At 42.0% G+C, this 27,935-nt stretch overlaps 1 protein-coding gene across 1 annotated transcript in view; it reads right to left on the minus strand.

Annotated features, from left to right (window-relative positions):
- LOC134622363 (NACHT, LRR and PYD domains-containing protein 12-like) overlaps nt 1-27,935 on the minus strand; it is a 290,226-nt gene that overhangs the window by 34,618 nt on the left and 227,673 nt on the right. The window contains exons 4-5 of the mRNA XM_065470155.1: nt 7,857-8,098; nt 5,965-7,756 (exon numbers count right to left, since the gene is read on the minus strand). Of these exons, the coding sequence (XP_065326227.1) occupies nt 5,965-7,756; nt 7,857-8,098 (2,034 nt within the window). The remainder of the gene's footprint in view (nt 1-5,964; nt 7,757-7,856; nt 8,099-27,935) is intronic.

Here is a 27,935-nt window from a genome sequence, read left to right on the forward strand (position 1 = left end):
TTATTTGTACTGTATAATCTGCAGATTCTGACAGAAATCTGCAACTATCCTTTGAAGCACCGCTCCTCTCTAAAACAGCAATAAGGATAATTATTAGGTTATTTACATTATTATGTAAATAACAAAATAACTTAAAGCAAAAATTGGGAAACGTAAAGTCCGAAGTCTTTATATTAAGGGCCATCAGTCAAACAATATTGTTTGCTCTGGCGCTAAACAGAGCGAGTTGTGTGTGACGTCTTCTTTTGCGCATGCGGGCCGCTTTGAGCGTTCACACTAGAGCGCGTTTGCTCTCGCATTTTATTTGTAGTGTGAACAAGCAGACAAAAAATTCGGATTTGATCAAAAAATCGGAATTGAGCATTAAGACCTGCAGTGTGAACGTAGCCTAAGATGAAACATAAATCTGTGAGTCCTCTGAAGGGTTTGCTAGATTGTTTGGAGTATGTTAAGGCATGGATGTCTTTAAACTTTCTTTACTTAAATGAACAGAAAACAGAGGTGATTGTGTTTGGTCCCTGTGACCACTGCGACTTTGGCCCCTTAGAAATTTATAAAAAAAAAACTTTTGCGAGGAACCTAGGAGTGATTTTTGACTCTAATCTAACGTTTGACAAACAGATTAATGCTGTAATCAAGACCAGTTTCTTTCATCTTCGGTTACTTGCTAAAGTGAAGCCATTTCTCTGTTTTAGAGACTTTGAGAGAGCCAGCCATGCCTTCATTTCATCTCACCTCGACTACTGTAATAGTCTTTACCCTGGTGTTAATCTGTCGTTAATAGTCGTTTTCCGTCAACAACCTCCATTTTAGACCCACTTATAGACACGTGACTGGACAGACGTCACATGCAGTAAATTTGGGCCCACGTGGGTTTTAGCATTACAACGTCTGATTGGTTGAAGTAACGTGAACGTGGCATCGTTACTGTGACTCTATTGGCTCAAACAATTAAAAAGAGGTGTCAATCACGCAAATTGACCAAAAGAAACCAAAGTTAAAGCCCCTCAGAGTTTAAAGGGCCAGAGGCCAATTAAACGCTCCATGCGCAGAAAAGGCCCGTTACCATGTAAATGTGTGTTAATTCTTCAAAAACGTATTTTTTAAAAAAAGCATTTTTAGGCATGTTAATAAAATTAATTAATGTCTGCTCTTAAATACCTAAAAAAATCAACTTGCATGGTGTCCAATTGTGTGCCAGAATTGGACATTTTTGTACAACGTCTGGATATTCATGTATTGACAGCGCTGTAATTTTTCACTGTTTTACTTTAAAAACATAAATCTTTGCACAGATGATGTTTATATGTTGTTACGGTTCTTATCATTTTGCAGAAAAAAAGACACTGCTAAAAATAAAAACATGAGAGGTTTTTGGACGAAGTTTGTGTTCTCCATTCTTTAAGCACCGGTTTGAGCACCGTTTAAGCACCGGCACCGTTTCAAAAGTACCGATTTGGCACCGGTATTGGATAAAACCTAAACGATACCCATCCCTAGTGCTGGATCATTGAACTAAGCTTATTAGTACTGCCGCGGACGTGTGTTGTTTTCTGACGCCCTCTTTTGGATTACCTTCTCATTTTTTTTGTCTTTTGCACCTGGAGTTGGAGGAGTAGAGGAGAACACAGGAGCTATACCATGAACTGGGGATTAATGTGTTGGAGTAGCTGTTTTTCACATCACCGTCATGCACTGTTAGGAGCTGGGAGACTTCACCACGGGGAGCCACTGTGTGAAGATTGTGTACTGAACTGTTGCAAATTCTCTTCTCTTGATCAGTGATGCGAATAACGGCGTTACAAGTAACGGTGTTACTAAACCAGAGTTATGATAAACAACATATACACTGTGTTTTTTACTGAATAGTTTCAGCACGTTTACGGTCTTAGGACAGCGCAAGCAAGCACTCTCTGCTTACGACCAAAAAATAAAAAAAACAAAACAAAAAAAACCACCCCTTTCGTGTTGGTGGAAAAATGTACCATGTCGACCAATCAAAAAATGATATGGCAACATTGCATTTGGTTGTTTAGGAAGAGGGGAAGTTTTAGGAGTGACGGCGAGTGCGAGAGAGAGAGAGAGCAGAAAAAGAGAGAGCGAGTTTTGAGATGTGAGAGATTTGGGGGTTTTTTGTTTTTTTTCCCCCCGCCTGTCCCGTTTGGTTCTTTTGCCATCAGAATTATTGTCTAAAGCAGGGGTCTCAAACTCAAATGAGCCGCGGGCCACTTCTGGCACCGTCATGTCATTGGAGGGCCACTTTAGTGTCCAAGTAGTACAAAAAAACAAACACGAAAACACCCACTAATATTTCCTAAAATGTAGTGTTTTGTTTGTTTTATTTAATTCCAAATATTGTGTAACAAGACAAAATTGCAAACATTTTCCGTTTCATTTGTCATATGCATTTGACGAGCAGAAGACAGTCACTCAGCAGTATAGTACAGTATAGTACAGTAGTTTCATTGAACTACCAAATAAACAGCTCTTTCTGGCCAGACACGTGGCAGCACTGTTGCTACAATTTTGTTTGTATTTAACAAAATAAAAATGCAGGCATAAGTGTACACATTAGTTTTCGACTGCAAGTGAAAATTATTTTCTTTCCAAATAAATCTCTCACTGAACTAACACAGCCAATCTCTCACCATGTTTGCACTCTCTTGTTACCTCGGCCACGTCCACAGCTCTGAACCGCGGTAAGGGGACCTCTGGATAATACTTTGGGTTCCGTGTCGGGCTCATAGCCGGGAATGAGCTTTACTGTCTGGGTCAACTGTGCTAGCAAGAGACAGAGAGAGGCATTGAAAGGCTGCTCCAGCAGAACTTTATTGTTTTGGAGGAAAACACGAACACGGTGTAAAGTCAAGTCTTAATAGCTTACTGGGCTCGTCAGGCACTCTTTTTGGCTGCAGTGGTTATTTTTATATTTACATGCTTCCATCTCCCGTTTCTGCTTGGTAGCACCTCGTACTTTTCGACTTTCCTTTTTCTCCCTCCCTCACGCTCACACACACACAGCGGGAGGGGCGGTCCCACACGTTCTCCCTGCAGCAAGGACTACACCGCCCATGAGGCTATAGTCTTAAAGGGCCATGCCTGTAACACTCTGCCGTTGTATTACATCATTTTTCATATAATAATTTTTAAAAAATATATCTTCACATCAATATGCAGGCCGCAAGTAGAGGTGACGTGGGCCGCAAATGGTCCGCGGACCGCGAGTTTGAGACCCCTGGTCTAAAGGCAAAGAAAGATGCCCAGCGGGGAAGAGGAACGGTGATAAAGGGCAAAAAACAAAAACCAACAAAACAAACAGACAAAAAATACATATATCGATCACCAGGATCACCTGTTGAGAAAGAAAGAAGAAAACAAGCAGAAGAAAACGAGAGTAATAAACAACATCACACCTACCTCCTAAGCACAGTGTGCTTTGAGGTAGGAGCCAAAAAGGATGTAGTTTGTGTGTGTGATCACCTGTGTGTACACCTGTGAGCATGAGCGCGCTTGTTTTTTTTTAAAAGGTTCCTTCATGTAATGATCTGCTAGAGGGTGTGGGGGAGCCACAGCCCCGTCCTCCAGGGCATGAAGCAGGTATGGAGGAGATCAAAACTCCAGACATCCAGAGGCCCCCAGAACACAAGAGACCAAGGAACACCAACAGAGGGGCAACCGCGCCACTGTCCCAGAAAGAGCTGAGGAGAGTCCCAGATGAGGGGTCACCAGCAGCCGTGGAGCAGAAGCCAGGGAGGGTTGCAGTGGCGTGCCCGTGAGCTCCGCCGGCAGCCAGCTGTGCCAGAGTGACCGAGCCCCAGGCTCCAGGCCCCGATTAGCAGCCACCAGGAGTGAGCCAGTGTGTACCTGAACGCCCATCCCCGGACACAAAGAACCACCAACGCACCGATGTCTGAGGGTGTCTGCCACTGGCAGGGGAAGTGGTGGGGGGAGATAGGCCTCCAAACCTTGGAGGGCCTGAGATGTCCCCAGAGAGATGGCGTCTGATACCCAACCTGACATATAGACACAGACAAACAGGCACACACAGATACAAACATCCATTCCCACCCTCATGCTCTCATATGCAATTACTCAGCACTCAACCAACGTGGAGACAGACATAAAGAGACACTGTACACACAATCACACTCCCCAAGCGTACGCTATACCCCAGGTCTAGGTACCCTTGCCCCTAGAGGGGGAAACTGCACCCAGACCCAGGTAGTGTTACCCTCTTCCCCAGGGTGGAGAGAAGCAGACCGTGAGAGATTTGTGACGTTTAGCGTGTTTGGAGTGTGTAGTTAATGTGTTGTCTTGTGTAGTTAGTGTGTAGTGTTGTGGATAGTTTTGTGTTGTGTGTCAGAACAATGAGGCGACTGCTGTCTCCAGGTAGAAACAGCAGTGATACACCTGCTGCTGTCAGACCTGCAGGTATCAGGCTGTGATGTTCTCCTTTATAGTGGACAGAAGTTATGTTTTTGGAGTGGCACAAATAATTTGTGTGGCATCTTATTGAAGAACAGCTGATTGTTCTTTAAATAGTTTGAAATGGTTGTTTTAAAAAAGGGTAAAAGGTAAATGGATGCAAATAACTGTTGTTTGCAAAAATTTGTACATAGGATTTTAAAATTGACAATTAATATTTGCATTTAAAGTTATGAAATATGATTCAATAAACATGTTTGTGGTTGTTACAGTAAAAAATATAACTTTTTCTACTCGGATTTTATGTTTTTTGTCTGATTTTAGATCAATTCTGTTAATACAGTATGTCAAAATGAAAACATAACTGTAAATTCAGACACGCGAGGTTGTGCTGAAAAGAATGATACCAAACATGGCAAAATAGTTTTAAAAGGTGAAATGTGGAGGGAAAACCAAAAGTAGTTAAAAATGGCCAATTATACCCTGGACCCCAGAGGGTAAATTTTTTTTTTTTTTTAAAGTAACGCAATAGTTACTTTTCAAGTAATTAATTACTTTTAGAATCTTGTCACTCAGTTACTAACTCAGTTACTTTTCTGAAGTAGTAACTAGTAACTATAATTAATAACTTTTTCAAAGTAACTTGCCCAACACTGTTCTTGATACATTTCTGCTAATTTCAGATGCTCAGTCACTCATGGTATGGAGATACCCTGACATAATCTGTGTCAATGGATCAGAGAATTCTAGTCTGAACAGGTCAGAATAGGGATGATCACTTAGATGAGGAGACACACACCTCTGTGGTTACTGAAGCTTCATGGATTCTGTTTAATCCTGGTTTGTTGATTATGATTTTTGAAATAACAGAGCAGCCCTACTCTCAACATCTAGAGTGATTCATGTTAATTCAAGTTGCCAGTTACCTGGTGTCTTCTTCTTTTATTCATTAAGTATTAATATTTTCCCAACTGAATTGAGACTCGTGGATTTAAAATGATTTATATTCCCCTCACTTTCTCGTTTTGGTTGGAGTACAATGTCCTGTAATATGTCTGACTGGCAGACTGAGTGTCAGACTGTAATGAATTTGAGTTCACAGGTGTACCTAATAAAGTGGCTGCAGAGTGTATATTAAAGCAAAAGTTCCACTGTGTTTAATCAGCCAGAGTGTTCACAGCAAAGAAAGCACAGATAGTGTCAGTCTGCTGAATCCAAACTGGGAGCACTGGTTGCACAGAAAAGGGGCCTGAAAACTGAAGGCTCTGCCTCCCATTCTAATTTTAAAAGTTTGAAAGCAAAGTGTTATTAGTGGGATAATACAGCACCACAAGGACTTTATGGGGACTGATCATTCAGAACATTTCATGTGAGAAGAACAATTAATTAAGTCAATATAAAAGAGAAGCATCGAAGAGATGGCTTATTTGACTGCATAATAAACTATTGTATGAAGAGGAACACTGTTTACATTAAATTACATCATGTCAAAAATTACTGACACTGTTTAATGATGTTAATGATCACATCTGGACTCACCGAGCCTTCATGCTGTACCTCACAGCTGGAATCAGTCTCTGTCGTCCCCGCCATGATGCGTTGTACTTCTTCAGGTCAAACTCATCCAGAACCTCCTCTGACATCTGCAGCATGAAGGCCAGAGCTGAACACTGGATCTCAGAGAGTTCCTTCTCTGATCTGTTCTCTGACTTCAGGAACTCTTGGATCTCCTGATGAACTGAGAGGTCGTTCATCTCCATCAGACAGTGGAAGATGTTGATGCTTCTGTCAGGAGAGAATTTATAACTGTTCACCCCCTTCAGGTTGTCGATGGCTCTCTGGATGGTTTCTGGACTGATCTCTGTCTGACCCAGCAGACCTCCTAAGAGTCTCTGGTTGGACTCTAGAGAGAGGCCATGAAGGAAGCGAACAAACAGGTCCAGGTGGCCATTTTTACTCTGGAGGGATTTATACATGACTCTGCTCAGGAAACCATCCAGAGATGATTTCCCATATGTTTGTCCCAGGAACATCATGAGCACCTCTGTCTTCCAGTTGGTGAAACAGTGGAACATGTAGACTGCAGCCAGAAACTCCTGAATGCTCAGATGAACAAAGCAGTAGACTGGTTTCTGGAAGATCACACACTCTCTTTTGAAGATCTCTGTACAAACTCCTGAGTACACCGAGGCCTCTGTCACATCCAGACCACACTGCTCCAGGTCTTCTTGGTAGAACATGATGTTTCCTTTCTCCAGATGTTCAAACGCCAGCCTCCCCAGCTTCAGAAGAACTTCCCTGTCAGCCTCCGTCAGCTCCTGTGGACTCGTCTCATGTCCCTCATGGTACTTGTTCTTCTTCCTCTTTGTCTGAACCAGCAGGAAGTGTGAGTACATGCCAGTCAGGGTCTTGGGCAGCTCTCCTCTCTGCTCTGTAGTCAACATGTGCTCCAGAACTGTAGCAGTGATCCAGCAGAAGACTGGGATACTACACATGATGTGGAGGCTCCTGGATGTCTTCATGTGGGAGATGATTCTGCTGGACAGCTCTTCATCACTGAATCTCCTCCTGAAGTACTCCTCCTTCTGGGCGTCAGTGAAGCCTCGTACTTCTGTTAGCCTGTCAACACATGTAGGAGGGATCTGATTGGCTGCTGCAGGTCGGGAAGTTATCCAGACGAGAGCCGAGGGAAGCAGATTCCCCTGGATGAGGTTTGTCAGCAGCTGGCTGACTGATGACTTCTGTGTGACATCAGACAGCAGCTTCCTGTTGGTGAAATCCAATGAAAGTCTGCTTTCATCCAGGCCGTCAAAGATGAACAAAAGCTGAGAGACAGCCAGCTTCTCTGCTGTGACCTTCTGTAATGTTGGATGGAAAACATGGAGCAGCTCCAGAAGACTGTACTGCTCATCTCTGATCAGGTTCAGCTCCCTGAATGAAAGCAGAACCACCACACTGACATGTTGGTTCTCCAAGCCCTCTGCCCAGTCCAGAGTGAACTTCTGCACTGAGAAGGTTTTTCCAACACCAGCCACGCCGTTGGTCAGAACCACTCTGATGGGTCTCTGTTGGTCAGGTAAGGCTTTAAAGATGTCCTGGCATCTGATTGGAGTGTCATGGAGGGCGTCCATCTTGGAAGCTGTCTCCAGCTGCCTCACCTCATGTTGGGTATGAACCTCTTCACTCTGTCCCTCTGTGATGTAGAGCTCAGTGTAGATTCTGTTGAGGAGGCTTCTACTTCCTGTTTCATCACTTCCTTCAGTCACACGTTCACATCTCCTCCTCAGACTGATCTTATGTTCATCTAAAACCTCCTGCAGACCAACATCTGCTGAAAGAAAAACAGAAAGAAAACTCTTCAGTGTCTGAACAACAACAAGAAGTCCAGTTTTCAGAAATGAGTCCATCAGCAGACAGATGTTCAGTCTTACTTTGTACACAGCTGCTCTGACTGGCTGTCTGCAGTCCAGCTCTGGTTCTGGATCTTTCTCCACACTGGGGACAGGAGGAGTCTCCTGATGAAGCAGAGTGGTCCCAGTATGGGCAGATGCACTGTCTGCAGACCCAATGTCCACAGCTGGTAGAGACTGGATCCTTCAGGACGTCCTGACACAAAGCACAGCAGGACAGCTGCTCCTCCTCACAAACACCGCTCCTCTTCCTCTTCCTCCCTCTGTGAACACATTTCTTTATCAGTAAAATCATTTACTGACTGTTGCTAAAAATATCCAAAAGCAAAAGATGGTGCAGAAGTTCTGATGGTCACAGTAGAGTGAAAGTGGACATACTTTGCTGTTTGAAGGCAGTGTTCAGTCTAGAAACAAAGTGATGTTTCATTTGATTTCATCAACACTAATGAGCTGCTTTTCTTGTCTGCCTGTCTCACCCCCAATTACAAAGAAAGCAGAAAGGTAGGAAAGACTAAGGAAAGGAGACAATCCATGGGAACACCAACAAATCACCTTCTGTACCATCTCTGGGTTTTACTGGTGACTAGCCTCTATGTCCACACTGGCTCCAGTAGCTCCTCTTTATATATTTATTCATTTATTATTTATGTGTGTGATTCTTCTGTTCTCGTTATCTTTATCACATCTGTATTTTCAGACTTCCTCTCCCTGCCTATATAAACATAGACCCTCCCCCGACCCCTCCTCTTTTAATAATACAAACAAAAAGGAATAAATGGCTTTTATATAGAGTTATAGAACTGTGTGTCATGTTTCCATTGCACTGATTTATCTTTATTTATGCAGACCCACGCTGAGCTGATATCTTGGGGGTGTCATGGTCGGACGGTCCTCCCCGGACAACCTGCTTGTGGTGTGCTTGTGTGTCTCTCTCCCTTTTGTCCTTCTCCCCGCTCTCCGGGTCCAGCTAGTATGGGAGCTGCACTTCCGGGGTAGAGAGTGTGGCGACCCCTGACCCGGAAGCATCTCCGCCCGGCAGCCGACACACCTGCACCTAATCTTCCACCCAGCTGCCGCTAATCATACTCTGTTTTGGGCTGCGGTATTTAACGGTGTGTCCGGATGGCAGTCGACACTGGATTGTACTCGAAGCTCGGTGGTAAAGTGTATTTGTTATTGGTGACGTAGCTTTAGCCGGTTAGCCTTCTCATCTGTTGCTGTTGTCTTTTAGGAGGAAAAAGTACGGAGCGGAGGGTTGGAGAGAAGGAGCTCGCTAGGATTATCACCCAGAGGAGAAGCATTACGACTGGGGAGACTCAGCTGCACTACCACTGGGAATTTGGAGAAAACCACTGTTGCACTTAGGAGCTTGGAAAGAAAGGCATCTGGACTTCTTTAGGTTGCTTGAAGTCAAATCTTGGCTCATGTGATTAGGTAGAGGATCATCAGGGGGTCCTTTTGTCCCTCTTTGGGGGGACACTCCCACGGGGTTTAAATCTTGGACTCTCCACCATTTGACCCTAGAACTGAAGAAGCTTCTCGGATGAGAGGTGAAACATCTTCAAGCAACCTAAAGAAGTCCAGATGCTTTTCTTTCCAAGCTCCTTAGACTACAATGACCTGGATTACTGAGAACCTTCACAGACACACTGTTGCACTTCTTTTAATGTTTGAGACTGTTTTTTGAGCACTGTAAATAAACGCACTGTCTGCTTTGCATCCAGAGCTCCACGACTGAGACCATATTTCCCATTACCTTCGTTCTCCAACATAGAGGCAGAAGGTGAAAAAGTATGTATCTTTGCTAGACTGGTAAAAAAAAAACTGGTAAATATTCAAACATTAATTCCATAATCTAAAACTCATCAGTAAAAAATTATTACAACACCAATCCCAGTAAAGGGGACAAGGCACTACAACTCATTTTTATCAGGACAAGCTTTCCTCTGAGTTAAACTAATAAGACTTTTCTCTGTGAGCAGCTGGCTGTGAGATGAAGGCTCCAGGACGTCTACATAAAGCTTAAATATTTCAGAATATTTCATAGGTTCGGTCTCAGGGAGTGAAACTTCACCACAGTCATTTTCAGAGCTCTAGTCTCCTGCTGGTCAAACTACAACTCTTAGATTAGAACTACAGACTTCCAAATAGTACTTTAGGAAACGTATTCTCACAGGACAACATGACAGATTATTTCCATCTTTGTCCAAATGTTTTATTTTCATCAGTTTTAGTGGTTATTGCATATATTTTAAATGAGTTGTGTCTAGGAAGTAGATAAAAAAGAAAACAAATCAGACAGAAATATTTCTGATTTAGCTGTACACAGTATGACAAGAAATTGTTGTTCAGTGTTATCCTGATGGTCGTCTCATTAACACCACCCAGTATGGTTGGGGGGCGCTAGTGAGCACCGACTGGAGTCGAGGTGTTTCTGTGATTCCTCATACTCTCTTCACATTTTGGACATTTATTGCCTCATACTTCACGACTCCCGGTTTTCTTTGAAGCACACTTGTTTCCCAAATTGAACAGGATGCCCAAATCAAAGACTGAAAAAGCTAAAAAGCAGGAAAAGTCTCAGAATGGGACCGACACAGCTTCCCTTGAACCAGCTGACGAAGCTGAGCCAATCTCGGAGCCTGCTAAAGATGGGGCTAATGGTGATGAAAGTCTTCCTAGGGTTCTTGCTGAAATTTGGAAAATGAATATCACGATGACTGAAAGGTTTGACGGTCTTGAAGCGTCTCTGGCTACAGCACAGGCATCTTTGACAAAGTATCTGCGGTTGGCTTAATTGCAAGCAGAAAACGAGACGCTTCGCCTGAAAGTATTAGATCTGGAGTGTCGGTCCAGACAGCAGAATATTGAAATTGTTGGCCTGCCTGGAAAAAATTGAAAATGGACGCATGGTGGAGTTTTTGTCCAAGTTTCTCCCAAAACTTTTGGGCACGGACAATTTTGACAAGCCTTTGGATATTGACCAAACACACCGCTTGGGTGGCCGCACTCCCGGGGAAGGAGACCATCCTCGGGTAACTATAGCGTGGATTCACCGCTTCCAGGTGAGAGAGAAGATGCTACAGCTTGCTCGGGAGCAGTCTCCCTTGAACTACAATGGCAAGGCAATTCACATCTTCCCGGACTTCCCGACAGAAGTGCTGAAACAGCGCCAGGTCTTCCAGGACGCCAAATGGATGCTGGAGCTCGGTGCAGTTTCTATTATCCAGCGAGTTTACGAGTAACGCATGGCTCCATGGTCAAAGTGTTCTCTACGCCACGTGAGGCTGAGGATTTTTTGGGAACTATAAAGGAAGATAGTAACTAATTTATTATTGCTGATATTTAATTTGGAACCCCTTGCATCAGGATGTATGTGACTATTTCATTTTTCTCTCAACTATGTTGGCATTGAGGGTATAATCATAATTATGTTTTTCTATGGGGGGAGGTTGGAGGATTATGTTTTTTGTGTTGTTGGTATGTTGTACTTAGCAGTGTACACATAAATTGCCCTTGTATAACATTGATATCTATTTTTTCTGGAGTGAATCCTAATTCATCATCGCTAAGTGGTGGCATTAGATTTGTGAGCTGGAATGTGCGAGGACTTGGGCATGTGCACAAACGAGCTAAAGTTTTTTCTCACCTAAAATCGCTTGCAGCTGATTTTGTATATGTTCAGGAGACGCATATGAAACCTACTAAAGAGAGGCTGCTCAGGTGGTCCTGGGCTAATCAGATTTTTCAGTCGACATTTTCCGGCTAAGCCCGTGGAGTGGCTATATTGATCCGTAGAACAGTTCCATTTAGACACGAGTCCACGGTTAGTGATCCGAATGGTCGATTTGTTTTGGTGACGGGCCATATTCATGTAACTCATGTTACTTTATTGAATTTATATGGTTCTAATTTTGATAGCCCAGCTTTCTTTCAACAAATATTTAATTTATTATCTAATCTTTCTGATACTCGTGTAATTTTAGGAGGCGATTTTAATTGTGTACTTGATAAACACTTGGACAGATCTAATGAAACCTCTCAGTTGTTTAACTCTTCGACTGTTTTGAATAATATGTTGAGTTCTACTAACCTAGTTGATGTTTGGAGACTGTGTAACCCTACTGGTAGAGATTACTCTTATTTTTCACAAGTGCACAAATCGTACTCCAGAATAGATTATTTTTTGCTTGATTCCAAATTGATTTCTAAAGCTATATGTTCAACTCATCACAACATCTTGATCTCGGATCACTCTCCAACCTCGTTAGTTCTGGACTTCTGTGTTACGAAACAACAGGGTAACTGGCGTTTTCACTCATCACTCCTGTCTGAGGCATCCTTTTGCCAATTAATGACAACTAAAATATCAGAATTCTTGGAAACTAATGATAAACAAGATGTTTCCGATTCAATTTTATGGGAAACATTTAAAGTGGTAATGCGAGGGGAAATTATTTCTTTTAAATCTTTGTTAAAAAACAGAACGTCGGAAACGTCTGTTAGAAATAGAAAACTGAATTAACACAGTTAGAACAGGACCACAAGGCTTCCACTTGCCCTTCTTTATTTCAAGAAATCATTAAAAGGAAGTTTGAGTATAATGCAATCTTATCTAGTCAAGTAACAGATCAGCTATTTAGGATCAGACAGAAGCATTTTGAGTTTGGAGATAACCCCCACAAGCTACTTTCTCGGCAGCTGAGAGGTTTACAGGCCAGTCGGGCTATATACAAATTTAAATCAAAATCAGGTGAAATTTTAATCAGCCCTAAAGCTATTAATGAGCGATTTAGAGAATATTATGAAGAGCTCTATATGTCAAAATCTTGGGGTAACATTTCTTACTTGCTAGGAAAGCTGGATCTACCTATTGCTTTTTTGAATTTGGATATGAAAATTTTCACTAAACTTTTGGCAAATAGATTAAATGGACATGTTGGATTGATTATCCACCCAGATCAAACTGGGTTTGTCCCCCAGAGGTTTTCCTTTTTTAACGTTTGGAGATTAATGAACATTATTTGCTCTTCGCAATTGCTTTCGAACCTCTTGCAGTAGCCATTCGGAATGAGCACTTCCATTGACCCTGTCCGATTGGGGAATATCAAGCACTACATTTCTTAATATGAGGATGACGTTGTTTTGTTCTTGTCAAATCCTGAGTTACCTGTTCCTGTACTATTAGATCTCATTTCATTGGCTTCCTGTTAAATCCAAAATTGAATTCAAAATCCTGCTCATCACATACAAGGTCTGAAATAATCATGCCCCATCTTATCTTAATGACCTTGTAGTACTATATCACCCTATTAGAGCACTTCGCTCTCGCACTGCAGGCTTACTTGTTGTTCCTAGAGTAATTCCAATCTGGGTTTAAACTGCGCCATAGTACGGAAGCGGCACTCTTGAGGGTCTTCATTGATCTTCTTTTAATTACTGACTCTGGGCGCCCCGCGGTCTTAGTTTTATTGGACCTGTCCTCTGCTTTTGATCTGGTGGACCATAATATCCTCTTAATGAGACTTGAACATCTAGTTGGCATTACGGGTATGACCCTTAGATGGTTTCAATCCTTCTTATCGGAGAGGTCCTTCTCTGTCACGATGGGTACCTACTCCTCTTCCATTGCCCCCGTTACCTGTGGTGTCCCTCAGGGGTCTGTGCTGGGTCTTGTGCTGTTTTCTCTATATATGTTACCCCTTGGTCGTATAATTGAAAAGTACAAACTCTCTTATCATTGCTACGCGGATGACATTCAAATTTATTTTGAATTGACTGAGGATGATACTTCATCAATGCTTCACGTCTTCGATTGTATAAGTGAAGTTAAAGACTGGCTGCTGAGCAATTCCCTTATCCTTAATGACAAGAAAACGGAAATTGTAATCTTTGACAGTCATACCCCTACAGCCCATCTAACTGGTGTCCTCGGGCCCTTCGCTAATTATCTTGATGCTTGACAAGCATGTGTCCTCTTTTATTAAATCTTGTTTCTATCGGGACTTCCGGGTATGGCGGCGGAGCGAGTGGAAGCATAGTTGGGAGCTCTTAGCGATGGTCCAGTATTTCCCCATTTTTCCAACACAGATAACATCACGTTCCAATAAATATTTATGGGGAAATATAAAACTAAAAAGACAAAAGCCACAGAAAGGACAACTGACAATGAGAGTGAGGAAATGGAGACAGGAGACGGGAGTGAAGACAACCAGACTACGATGTCCGCACTCCAAGCTAGCATGGAGGCTATTCGAGAGGAAATCATGACAAGTCACATGGATATGAAAAAACACTTCAGCGATGCAGGGGAGATGGTGAGAGGTGACATGAAGCAAGAATTTGGGAGCTTTAAAGAGGAGATGAATAAGAAACTGGAGGGGGGCCAACTTGAAAAACATGGAGACAAGAGTAGAAGAAATGGAGCAAAGAGTGGGGGAGGTGGAGGAGTGGAGTGCGAATGCTAAGGAGTTGCTCCTTCAGACCGTAGAGGTACAACAACACATGCTGGCTGAGCTAACTGACTTAGAAGCTCAGTCTCGGAGGAACAACCTTCATATATTTGGAATACCAGAGGGCAAGGAATCTGATAACCCGACCGAATATGTGGAGAAGCTCTTCAAAACTGAACTAGATTTGCTGGATGTGGAGTTGGGGATACAACGCTGCCACAGATCACTCGGTCAAAAGCCTCCCACACATGCGCCTCCCAGATCCATGATTGTTTGTTTCCTCGAATATAGCATCAAAGAGCAAGTGTTGAAAAAAAGTATGGATGAAGAAGAATATACGCATAGAAGGACGTCGGATTTATGTGGATCACGACTATCCGGCAGAAATCATCCAGAAACGAAAGGAATATGCCCCGCTGCAGAAAATGTTAAAAGAAAAAGGCATCCGATTTCAGACACCGGCTCCAGCGAGGCTCCGGCGGTACAATTACTTATGAGAGTGCGACATCAGCAAAGCTAGATCTTAGGGAGACAGGATTGCTGAAAAGAGGAGAAGACGGTGGAGCGGGAGAATCCCCCAGCCGTCAGCCAGCTCAGGGGATGGACAGGGCTCAAGCAAGGCTAGAGGACAACTCGTGGAAGGTCAGCGGACGGGACGGAAGATGGAGAAGAGCTGTGGATGTCAAATGGGCGCGGGAAAAACTCAAAAGATTTCATCACTCATCTCATCTGAAAGACTAAACTGGTTAAGAGGTTCTTGTGAATAAACACTTTGTTTAAGGTTGTTAAATAGGGACAAGGAAAAACTTTATGAAGAATTAAAGACAGATGTTATTGTTATTGTAGTTCAACAAGTATATTAAGATAGTTATCCTGCTCATTTATCAGTAGACAGCTGTGGTTTGATAGAATTTTAGCAATAGACCACCGGACTGAGATGAGGGAAGCGCGCTGTCGCCACCTACTGGGAGCTGTAATGTAACCGCAGCGGACACCATACTTCCTCGAGGGGCCCTCCGCATGGAGAATCCCCCTCGCTGATTTAGAAGTATCATCTTGTCTTTATTTTTAGTTAGCAAATGCCTTAAACACTTAAAGCTGTAAGCTAATGATAGTTATATAAGAGCAGATGCATGCTGGTGCAATAAGCTGTACGTTGTACGTCCAATGGATGCATGATCTGATTAGTCGACTAATCGCAAAAATAATCGGTGACTAGTCGACTATCAAAATAATCGTTTGTGGCAGCCCTAGATAATATCATTGAATGTTAATGGTCCTCAAAACCCTATTAAGAGGAAAAAGATATATATATAGTATTTTGGCAGGAGACCCATTTAAACAATATGGAACATGAACATTTAAAACGCTTGGGGTTCAAACATATATACTACTCATCATATAGAGGTGTGCAAGGGGGGTTGCAATACTGATTGAAAATAAAATACATTTTAAATTAATTCAACAAATAGGGGATAGAAAAGGACGATATGTTATGGTAGTGGGTCAAATCGATCATAAACCAGTGACTCTGTTAAATGTTTACAGGATGCCAGGCAATGATCAGGAATTTATTAGGAAATTATTTAATCTGATTGCGGAACACACCAAGGGAACCCTTATCTGTGGTGGGGATTGGAATATGCAACTACAGCCCCACTTAGATTCCAACAACAAAACTAAAAGCACGACTCGGGAGACAAAAACAGTTAAAAAGCTTCTTCTAGAAGGAAATATGATAGATATCTGGAGGGAGCTACATCCCAAGGAAAGGGGCTATACGGTTTTCTCATTCCCCCATAAACTATACTCCAGGTTAGATTATTTTCTTATGTTTAACACTGATAGACATAGAATCCTCAGATGTAACATAGGAATAAAAGATATATCAGACCATGCAGGTGTTTACCTGTCTATACATCTGGAGACTGAAATAAAGCAGACTAGCTGGAAGTTGAATATGAGCTTGTTAAATGATCCCAAATGTCTACAATTCATAAAAAAAGTATAAAAACTACTGTGAACTAAATGATAATCAAGGAGTTCCCAAGTGTTACATGCATCAAAGACAGTAATAAGAGGAAAATTGATCATGTGGTCCTCGTATAAAAAGAAAGAGAAACAAATGCAAATTAATGAGTTACTACTCACATTAAAGAACTTAGAGACTAAACACGCCACTGTTAAAGACTCTCAAATACTGGAAGAGATAAATTTAACAAAGCGGAGATTAAATGATACAGTATATATGACAGACAAGAAGAAATAAAAGCTAAATTTGTTAAGCAAAAGTACTATGATTATGGCCCCAGGGCAAAGAAATTATTGGCCTGGAGAATTAAAAAACAGGAAGAAGAAAGAGGAATTTATAGTATAAAAGATGAAGAGACCCAAAAAGTGTGTTATACTGCTAAAGAAATACAAAACTCATTTGAAAACTATTATAAAAAATTATATTCACAGACACAGGGGGCTGACCTTCTAAACATTCTGAAATTTTTACATTCTCTGGACTAGGGATGGGTACCGGTATCCGGTGCCACTATGGCACCAGTTCTGACAGAAACGGTAGTAACCAGACCGAAAAGCAGCGCACATTTCGGTGCTTTTTTTTTCCCTGAGATGTCATATACTTTGGATTCTAGCCAATCATTTTACCTTTCCAAGGATAGTAGGCGGGCCCAGGTACGTACGTTCTTTTAGAGCAGAGCTACAGATTAAAAATGCCCAAGGCGAAGCGGTTTAAAGTCTGGCTGTACTTCACAGCAAAAGATGCAAACTCAGCAGCCTGCAACAAGTGCTTTAAGGTGATACTGTGATACTGTGCAAAGGAGGTAACACCTCGAATCTGATGAAACACCTGGCAACGCATAGCGTTTTTTTAAAAGCCGAGAAATGCACCATATTTGATAGCTTGCTGCAAGACCTCACACCGAGCACATCTACTGCGGGTTTGATGCCTGTTATCGGACCCGGAGTTAGCAACATCCCCCAAGAACCTGAAGAGTAGAGTCCTGGCCCCTAGCCCTGCCAGTGTAGCAGAAATGATGACGGATGATGATGATGGCAACAGCAGCCGTTCTTCTCTGTGTGAGTAGCTTAACGTTGTTCGTGTGTAATTTACGTTGAGCAGGCTAACCACGTTATTATATTAATACATGTAAGGTGAACTAGCAAACACCGTCGTAGTTACATGCGGCTGTCTTCTTGTTTGATGGCAGATACTCCCTTCACCCTGGCCAAAAAGGCTAAAATGACCAAAGAAAAAGTGGAAAACAGCTAAACATGAGAGGTTTTTGGACAAAGTTTGTGTTTTTTCCATTGTTTAAGCACTGCTTCCAGCCAAGAGTGATACCATATATGCCCTATAGCTGCAGAAAAGGCTAACATTGTTATCGTTTTACAAAAAAACAGCTAAACATGAGAGGTTTTTGGACAAAGTTTGTGTTTTTTCCATTGTTTAAGCATTGCTTCCAGCCAAGAGTGATACCATATATACCCTATTGCTGCAGAAAAGGCTAACATTGTTATCTTTTTACAAAAAACAAAACAAAAATCAGCTAAACATGAGAGGTTTTTGGACAAAGTTCTCCATTCTTTAGGAACCAGTTCGAGCACCGGGTTCGAGCACCGTTTAAGCACCGGCACCGTTTCAAAAGTACCGGTTTGGCACCGGTATTGGATAAAACCTAAACGATACCCATCTCTACTCTGGACCTAACTAATATTGGACGGTAACAAAATAAAAGATTTATGCAACAAATTACTAAACAAAAACTGGATAAAGCCATCACAAAAACAAAAACAAATAAGAGGCCAGGTATGGATGGATTTACATCAGAATATTATAAAACCTTTAGAGACTTATTATCACTGCTATTATTAAAATGTTTTAACTATGTGTTGGAGGGAGGGGAGTCACCAGCATCCTGGAGACAGGCAATTATTTCAGTAATCCCAAAGATGGGCAAGGACAAAAGGGAATGCAGTTCATATCGACCAATTTCAATTTTGAATATGGATTATAGATTATTCACCTCAATAACAGCAGAAAGACTTAAGCTGAGATGAGATGAGATGAGATAGCCTTTATCATTGGGGAGACAGGTCAGGCCAGGTAGCGAGGAAAAAAACATCGAAATGTGTAACACAAAAGCATAATACAGGAATTTACAGATATCAACACACCATAACACAATAAACACAGACAAGCAACATGGGAAAGTGTTCCAGTTTGTACATCTGATCTGGGACCGCTGCAATCTTCCACTGCGCCTCCAACTGACCCGATGTCCACATCATGGGGGAGGTAAGCGTTGGAGGTGGCGTTGGGTAGGGAGGGTGATGCATCAGTGAGTGCTTATCAGTATCAGTATATGTATGTGTGTGCGTGTCCATAGTTCAGCTGAGACAGTGTCCTTCGCCCTGCCAGGCTAAGTAAACAGTCTTCCAGCCAACCCAGGTGGCCTTGTATGGAATGGGAAGGAACAGACTCAACACAGTCGTTATCAGGGAGTTTTTGTTCAGCTCCAGCCTTGAGCCCGCAGCTGGCGCCGAAGGGATAGCCGCATTATGATGGTGATTTATCTTTTTTTTACAAACAACTCATGAGAATTTCAAGCTGTTTTTAACACTCCGACACTGGTCTCTCAATCTCCCGTTGGATAGCTGCGAGTTTCTCCATGATGTTATTAACCTTCAGTTCCGTGGTCTTGTCATTCTTTTGTTCAAAGACCAGATTCTGAGACCTCACGACCGCAGTCAACTGATCCAAGATGTAATCCAGCTTCCGCTCAGAGGTGTTATTCTGAGTATTCACTGCAGCCATAAGCGCCTCCAAGCTGTTAACCATGCTGCACTCAGTGAGGCTTTTCTGAGAAGTCGCACCTCGCCCCATCGTTTCAATCCCAGCGGGCAGCCTTGGGGGGGTTTGAACAGCCGGTTCCGCTTTCTTAATTCTCCGATAAGCCAGGGCCAAGCCAGCTCCGATCAGCAAGAACCCTGTTATCATGGTTCCGAATAGGTAGATATCTTCAGCGTCCTCGATCGACAGTCCCGCCAGGCACACGATCCTCCATTTCTGCCACCGTCCATCGTGTATCCGGCAGGGAAAGTCCCTCCAGGGCACTCGGGCTCTCCCGAGCCGGGGCTTCTCGTTGAGAAAAGGGTGTCAATAGCATTCAGAGACCAGTTGATCAAATCCATAATTCTCTTTTAGGTTTTAGACACAGACTGTGAGAGAGTGTTCCAGGGAAGTGAAAAAACACGAGACAACATAAGGACATAAGAAGGTAAGCAGGGAAGATAAGGGAGAGGAGAAAAAGTGCGTCCGCCTCCTCCGAGAGCCAAAGCATTAAAAACATAATACCAGAAATTATTGATGAAGACCAGACAGGATTTCTCAAAAAACAGACAGATTCAAGACAGTATAAGACGTGCCTTACATTTAATGGATTATATGAATAAAACCCCAAGGGAATCAATTGCCTTAAGTCGGCAGGGTTGTCCGCTTAGCCCAGCCCTGTTTGCTCTATATATTGAACCGCTGGCGCAAGCCATTAAGGAGGATGAACAAATTAAAGGGATATGGATACGGAATACGGAATATAAAACAGGTCTCTACGCAGATGATATTTTGCTGACTCTCACAGACCCAGAAAGAAGCTTACCCAAGCTATGGTCAAAGATGGAAATGTTTGGAGAACTTTCCGGATATAAAATAAACATTCAAAAAACCCGGGTGATCACATACAATTATATACCCACAAAAAAGATCAAAAATATGTCTAAATTCAATTGGAATAATAAAATAATAAAATATTTAGGTATTAAGATTCCCCAAATACTGACAGAAATCTATCAAATAAACTACTCACCAATTACAAGGGAATTAAAAGAAAACATTCAAAGGTGGAGCCTACTGCCACTTGATCTGTATAATAGGATTGACATGATCAAAATGAATATACTTCCGCGACTGCTTTTCCTTTTTTAATCTATACCGGTACACATACCAGCCAAACAATTTGCGTTATGGAACAGATCTTGGGATTCATATGGAAGGGCCGTAAACCCAGAGTTAGATATATAACACTGCAACTGCCTAAGGAATGTGGTGGACTTTCCCTCCCAAACTTAGAAAGCTATTTTAAAGCAGCACAACTACGATATTTAATTTATTAGTATGAGCCGTCGTATGAAGCAAAATGGAAATATTTAGATGTGACGCAATTAAAATTACCACTACAGAAAATATTAGGAGATAAAAAATTATATTTGGAACAGAAAAACAATTTAAACGAGTAGACTAAAACTCCTTTAAAGATATGGTTTGATGAATGCGAAAGCCATAAATCAGGAGCTGACATGAAACAACTCAGATGGGTCACATATGATAAAGAATTTATCCTTGCATAAATAGATGGACGTTATACAAATTGGTTAACAAGGGGGACTGGACCATTTTGCTCAATGTCAGGAAAAGAAGGATTACATAGTTTTGAAAAATTAAGAGATGTCTATGGTTTGGAAAACCAAGATTTTTTCAGATATCTCCAAGTTAGGTCCTATTTCAACAGTAACATAAAAACTACAGAAGAACATAGTGGAGGCCTAGTCCCCCTTATAATAGAAGCTTATAAAGGTAAGATTAAAAATAAGTTGATAGAAACCTTGTCAGAATCTACAATCACTCAAGTATCAATCAACCAATTATATTAAAATTAAGTGGGAAATGGAGGCTAAAGTCAACATATCAGTGGAAAGTTGGTTAAATATATGTGGAACACAGATGAAAAGTACTAGTTCAGGTTACTGGAGGGAATTCACATGAAAATATTATTTGGTTTTTTATAACCCCCAAAATAAAATACAAACAAAAAGGTCAACCGAGAGATGGACACTGCTGGAGAAACTGTGGGGAAAATATGGCAGATCACTTTCATATATTTTGGAAATACCCAGTAATCCAACCATACTGGAGTGAAATGGTTGAATCAATTTACTTGGTGACTGGTCTCTAATTAAATTTGGATTTCTGTACTGTGTATTTGGGCGATATCCCATCAGCAGTCTCCTTAAGGGACAAATATTTGATAAATATCCTGTTGTGAGCGGGTAAAAAAGCTCTTACCAGGAAGTGGCTGGAGAAAGAGCCCCCAACAAAGAAAGATTGGATAGGAATAATGGAGGAAATATACAGAATGGAAAAACTTGCATCTCTTTTGAACCTCAAAATGGACCAATTTCATAAAAACTGGAGGAAGTGGGAGAGATTTGTTGAAGGTAGCAATGTGGGATGATGGGTGGTGGGTTATATCACCAGAGTTTAGCTAAATGTTTTCACGCAACCACTGGAAGAAGAAAAACCTGCTAAGGACGTGGCCACTGCTTTTAGAAGGCACCTCATAAAATAGACTGGAAATACCCTTCAGAACATCACCAGGGGTGGACTGTAAAGTGCTACGTGGATTTCGGCAGTAGCACAAAACCTGAAGACATGGGACCTAAAAAGAGGTGGAGGGGAGCTCCCCCAGACCGGGCAGATCTGATGGTTTCACTGTGCCAAAATGTTATTGTCAGTGTTTATTATGTTTTTTGTTTTTTTTATGTGGATGAATGTCATAACTATAAAACTTTCAATAAAAATAAAGTATAAAAAAAATGTTTATATCAACTTCGTTTAATTTCTAAGGCACAAGAATTTAAGAATCTAAGACACCAAGAACCACCAACGCCTGAGGGCATCAGCCACCAGCAGGGAGTGTGGTGGGGGAAGAAAGGCCTCCATACTTTGGAGGGCCTGAGATGTTCCCAGAGAGGTGGAGTCTAAGACCCGACCTGACATATAAACATAGAAAAACAGGCACACAGAGACACAAACGTGCATTCCCCACCCTCATGCACGCATTTACAAATACTCTGCACTCACCCAACGTAAAGACAAAGACTGTCACTGCCACTGTACACACAATCACACTCCCCAAACATACTCTGTACCCCAGGTCCAGGTACCCTCGCCCCCAGAGGGGGAAAATGCACCTAGACCCAGGAGATGTTTCCCTTTTCCCTGGGTTGGAGACAAGCAGACCATCCCCAGTTCCACAGTAGCAGGGAGGCCCTGCATCCCAGACCCCAACCAGATGGCCTACTCCTCCTCAGCCCCGATGGCTAACACAGTACGGGGTGTGTGAAGACCCCATACCTGCCTCCGCCCACTCATATGTAGTGTTCCTGCGTGCGGTTCTAAAGTGCATTTAAAACACGGGAGGGCATGGTGCTTCCTGCCAAAGAGCAGCAGCTATCAGCCAGCCCCTCCTGAGAACCCTCAATGTCTATATGCATTTAAAATTGAGATGTGGGCACCGGCACTAGAGGTGAGATTGAATACACAGACCGTCCTCTGTACGCCGTATAACGTGCCCACCCCCAAGGCCCTATATGTGTGTGTTATGAGAGTGCGAGTTATGTGTGTTGTGATTCAGAGTTATGGATGTTTTGCACTGTGTTTTTGTCTGCCACACCAGAGGGTCACGTAGTTTGTGTACTGTATTAGTGACGTTATGCGAGTTACAGGTGGAGGCTGTCCATTGGTGGAGGACTGGGAGAGGCTGGCTATAAAAGAGGACCCTTCTGAACTGGCACGCCCCCGCCTACTTCTTGTTCCCAATGAGCTGTGCATGTGGCTGTGTGTGAATCTGTGTTCTGGAAGCTTTTGCTGTGTTGTAAATAGTTTTGTTGTAAATAGTTGTCAATAGTTGTATTTGGTAGCTGTAGGGGTGAGAAGCCATTTTATTTTGGAACCTTTTCTCCTGTTTTTGGTTAGGGAGGCAGGTAAGAAACCTGTATTTTTCTTTTGGGTTTTTAAGCCAGTTGCATTTCATTTCTAGAGTTTTGTTTGTTGTTTTGGCCATGCTCAACCTGACGCCCGCTACCTTTTGGGACTTAATAAACTGACTGGCTGTTGTAAATGTGTGGCAGCTGTTTTTGGTTCATTTTCCTTGAGAACAGGAAGTGTGGGGGCATTTTTCTTTTTTCTTTTTTTAATTTTTCTTGTGTTACACACCGGTTTCCCCTGGGCTGGGGTGTAACATGTGGATGTCTAGGTTGTGGAATAAAATTGAGGCACAGGTGGCAAGAAGGGGACAGAGGGGGAATGCCTCCCCTGCACCCTGGTGACACACCTGCACCCCAAGGCCCTGCATGTGTGGGTGGGTGTGGTGGAGCGGGAAGAGGGAGCCAGTCGGGGATGGGGAGGGAAGGGCTACTTAGCAGCACCAAGCCCTACAGAACCCGGGCAAGCCCACCTGACCCCACCGCAGAGGAAACTGTACCCACCCCATCATCCAATCATCTCCCAGACTACACAAGACAATAGACACCCAGGTTGAATCCATTCTCCACCTCTCCTATGTCTCTCCCCCACCTGAGGAGTGAACTCCTGGAGAGCAGAGAACTCCTGCAAGGATGTAACAGCCTCCCCACTAGTTGAAGAGCTGAGTGTCTGAATGTCATATTTCAGACAATTTGATAAGTCTTCACATATCTCACGCCAAAACGTCTGAACTGGTGGACAGAACGAAAGACCTTTGATGTAATTGGCCGGTGTATTTGCTTGACAGTGTGAACAGCTGTTGGAAGATGTAAAGCCCATCTTGAACATCCGATGACCTGTATAGTGCACTCTATGTAGTATTTTGTATCCTACTAATTGCAGACTGGGATTTCTAATCAATTGAAAGGTTTTTAAGCATACCTGAGACCAGAAGTTTTGGTCTAAGATGACCGATAGATCCAATTCCCACGTTGCAATAGGAAGGGATATTGATTCATCTATTTTGGAGAGTGTCCTGCATATTTTAGACAGTAATTTGGGGGTTTGAGATGAAGGAATTGTACCACACTTGGTGGTGTTTGTAATTCAATTTGATTAGGTTTAAATTTCTTTTTTTAAAGAGCCATTATTCCGTTTGCACTGGATTAATGAGAACTCAGTCATTTTTAGAAATTCTCACCATGCTGTCTTAGAAGAGTTGATGTTGATGCTTTTGGAACATATATGTCGTTTGATGTTTGAGCTGAAGAATGGTAGGTATGAAATTTCTATTATATTGTGCCTGTTCCACATCTAGCCAAGGCTCATCTAAAAAATTATGTTTTAACCATCCTGAGATGAGGTGAGGCCTGTTGGCTAAGAAGTAGTGTTGAAAGTTAGGCAGATCTAGTCCTCCTTTATCCTTGGTCCTTTGTAGAGTTTTTCAGCTGATATGTGCAGGGATAGGGGTGGGGGATTACCTTTCCAAAGGAATTTAGAAATATACCAAATCCAGAGATCTGAACCAGTCTTGTGATGGTTTACTCTGGATCATTAAAAATAAATAATACTTCTTATTTTTGGCAAGACCATCATTTTTATAGTGGCGACCCTTCCCATGAGTGATATGGGTAAAGATTTCCATCAAGCCAGATCGTCTTCTACTTTATTTAGAAGTGGGATGTGGCTTAATTTAGTTAACTCTGCAAGCTTAGGAGAAACATTAATACCTAAATATTTAATATTTCCAGACTGCAGTGGGGTAGAAGAAGAATTATGAAAGGAGCAATTAATCGGAAGAACTGTATTTTGGATTTTGACCAGTTAATTGAATAATCTGAGACTCTTGAAAAAGAGTTTATCAATGCATTTTAGAAACCAGGTAACATAAAAATAATTTAAATCAGACACCAAACTCACATCAGTTCATGTTACTAACAGCTCACCTCTCTGCAGCAGACACAGGCTGGGATTTAAAATGAATGGACCAATCTTTAGACCAGTCACTCTGTAAGGACACAGAGCTGGGTGGAGGTCCAGGTGGGCTCCTGTGAATAATGATGGAGCAGTGATGTGAGTGCTGAGCTGTGACATGGAGAAGAGTCATGGACAGTTAGAGATGGTCATCTCACCTCTGAGCTTTGGTCTGGCTCTCATGTTCCCCACACAGAGTGCTTTTAGAGGGAGGAACTCCCTCCTCTCTGTCCTCACACTGATCCATGCTGCTCAATTCAGCTCACACACACTTTCTACCTGCAGAGGAAACACAAATCATTCATGTGCACATCAACTGAAATCCTCCTTTCCATCATGTGTGCTGTCCAAATATCAGCTGCTTCTTTCCTGCTTCAGTGTCAGCTGAATGCAGTCAGACAGCAGTGTGAAAATATTTGGTTTCATCAATCATCTATATATACAGTCATTTTATTTTTAGGGACAGACAGGAAACAGCAGCACAGCTGTGTGTGACTCTGATAGAGAGACGGTGGTTTTGTTGAAATAAAAACGCACACAGCTTGTTGTGTGAAGAAATCAAACATGAGCTGAACAAAGAGTAAAGACAAACTGTTAAAGGAGGAAACAAAGCAAACTTACAGTTTCTTCAAACACACCAACAAAAACCTCCACTCCACAGCTGGACATTAACCACGGACACACAGGTGAGCTGCTTCCTGGAATGAGTCGGGACTCCACCTGAAGCAGGACAGGTGGGAGGGAGGAGGCAGATTTTCAGATCAGTTTCTGACTGTTTACGTTTGTGTTTACAGATTTAACATAATACAGTTACCATTTCCCATTAAATTATAAAACTATTTTTTATCAGTCTGCAAATTGACAGATATCAATAAAGTTCTCTGAAAAACTCTAATTCAGTCTGAAAATTCACATGAATTTCAAAGAGCTGATTTTAATTTATTGAATCTTTGTCTTCATCTTAATGCGTTATTCATATCTTTAAAATGATCCAGATACCTTATAAACAAAAGCTACTTACAGATGATTTCCTGATGCTCCTGAATGCAGCACAGGGAGGAACTCTACAAGTTACGATAAACAGCCCAACAGTGTTTAAAGTACAACTCGGAGCAGAACAGAACAGCAGTAAATCCAGTAATACTATTATGGAGTATTTCTAAAGATCTGATACTGATTCAGTTGAGACACAGAAGCAGTTTTTATTATTTGAAATAGTGTAGAAATATTATTAAATCATAATGTTATAAAAACATGATTTTTGTTCACACTGTCCAGCATCTTCACGCAGCACATCTAGGAGGTTCAACACAGTTTGCTCAGAAGCCATGAAACAAAGCCTGCAAAAGTATTTTAATATTTATAATTCAGATCAGAAACTGTGGATCTATTCTGCTGTTTATAAAGAAGAAGAAAATATGTGGCAACACCATAAGGAGACAATAAAAATAATCGTATTTTCTAAATATTAAGAACAAGAAAAAGAGTTTTAATCCAGTCAACATGTGTCATGAGTCATTCCATGGGTGGAAACATCACTTCCTGTTGGGGCGGAGCCAACTCTTTGTGATGCAGTTTTTATAAAATCAGACTTGTACATGTTTAATCTGCATCTAAACTCCACCTGTGATAAATAATAATCGATAAAACCAGCTGTGACCTCTCTGTAAGTCTGTGAGTATAAAGACTCAGAGCTCAGAGTCTCTCCACTCGAGCTCAGGACACATTCAGAGAGTCAGTGAGGGGAGAGCAGCGGCTCCTCTCCACCTCCTCCACAAACTGATGGAGGCAGGAAAAACTGCCTTCAGTCATCAGGAAGAACAACGACTCTGAGTTCAGCTGCTGACCATCAGCTAACTCTGCTGCTGCTCTCATTCAGACTCTGATCACAGACTAACAGGTCACGGCGGACACACTCGGCCTCGTTGGTCCAGCTGTGAGTCCGTTACCGTGAACTATGGAGCGGCAGATTTGTGCTGAACTAAGCTGCACACAGCTGATGTTAGTCAGGAAAACATTACACTTGCTAACATTACCTCAACATGGAGCTTCACAGGGAGACAATCAGCATCAGTCAGAGACACGAAGTTCAGGAAGTGAAAGTAAACTTTGAACAGGAAGGAAACACCCAGAGAGGTGTTTGACAAACACTCTGTGACAGCTGCTGTTAGAACAGATGTTACCATCATGTTAACAGATCCTGCAGCATCATGTGTAAGCTTTAAATAGTCTAATCTTCACTGGAACAGTGCACATACCACATTTACTGCTCAGCATATTCACTTGTGTAGACATTAAAGTGTCATTGTGTATAAATGTCCTTAGTATTTCACCACAGACTTTAAGAACCGTACCAGACACAGAAGTCAGGAAATATCTAATCCTGGTCATCCCTACATCTGGTAATGAAAATATTATTTGCTTTATAATTAATGTTAAACTCTAAACCATGCTGAGACCCTCAGTAACTGTTGAAGGCCAGAACTATATGGACAGAAGATCACTGAATCATCTCAGATACAGTATCACCAGTTATACATCCTTTAACACAATCATTTAACAGCTTTGATGAATCATTAAATAAAAGGGGAGACAAACCAGTCCCCTGTCTAACCCCATCACACACATTAAAGGGGCCACACACACAGTTACCCCATTTTATGTGCATGGACTGACGAGCATACCAAAAGGACAAAGATCTGACCAAAGACTTAGGAACCCCTCTGTTGCAGAACTTAGAAAATAACTTCATGATTTACATTTAGAGGCATCAATAAAACACATAAAAACTGTAGAATTGTTCCTGTTATACACATTCAGAATCTCCTTCAAAGCATAAATACACATGTCTGTAATATGTTT

Source organism: Pelmatolapia mariae, linkage group LG3_W, assembly GCF_036321145.2.
Source record: "Pelmatolapia mariae isolate MD_Pm_ZW linkage group LG3_W, Pm_UMD_F_2, whole genome shotgun sequence".
Classification (NCBI taxonomy): Eukaryota; Metazoa; Chordata; class Actinopteri; order Cichliformes; family Cichlidae; genus Pelmatolapia; species Pelmatolapia mariae.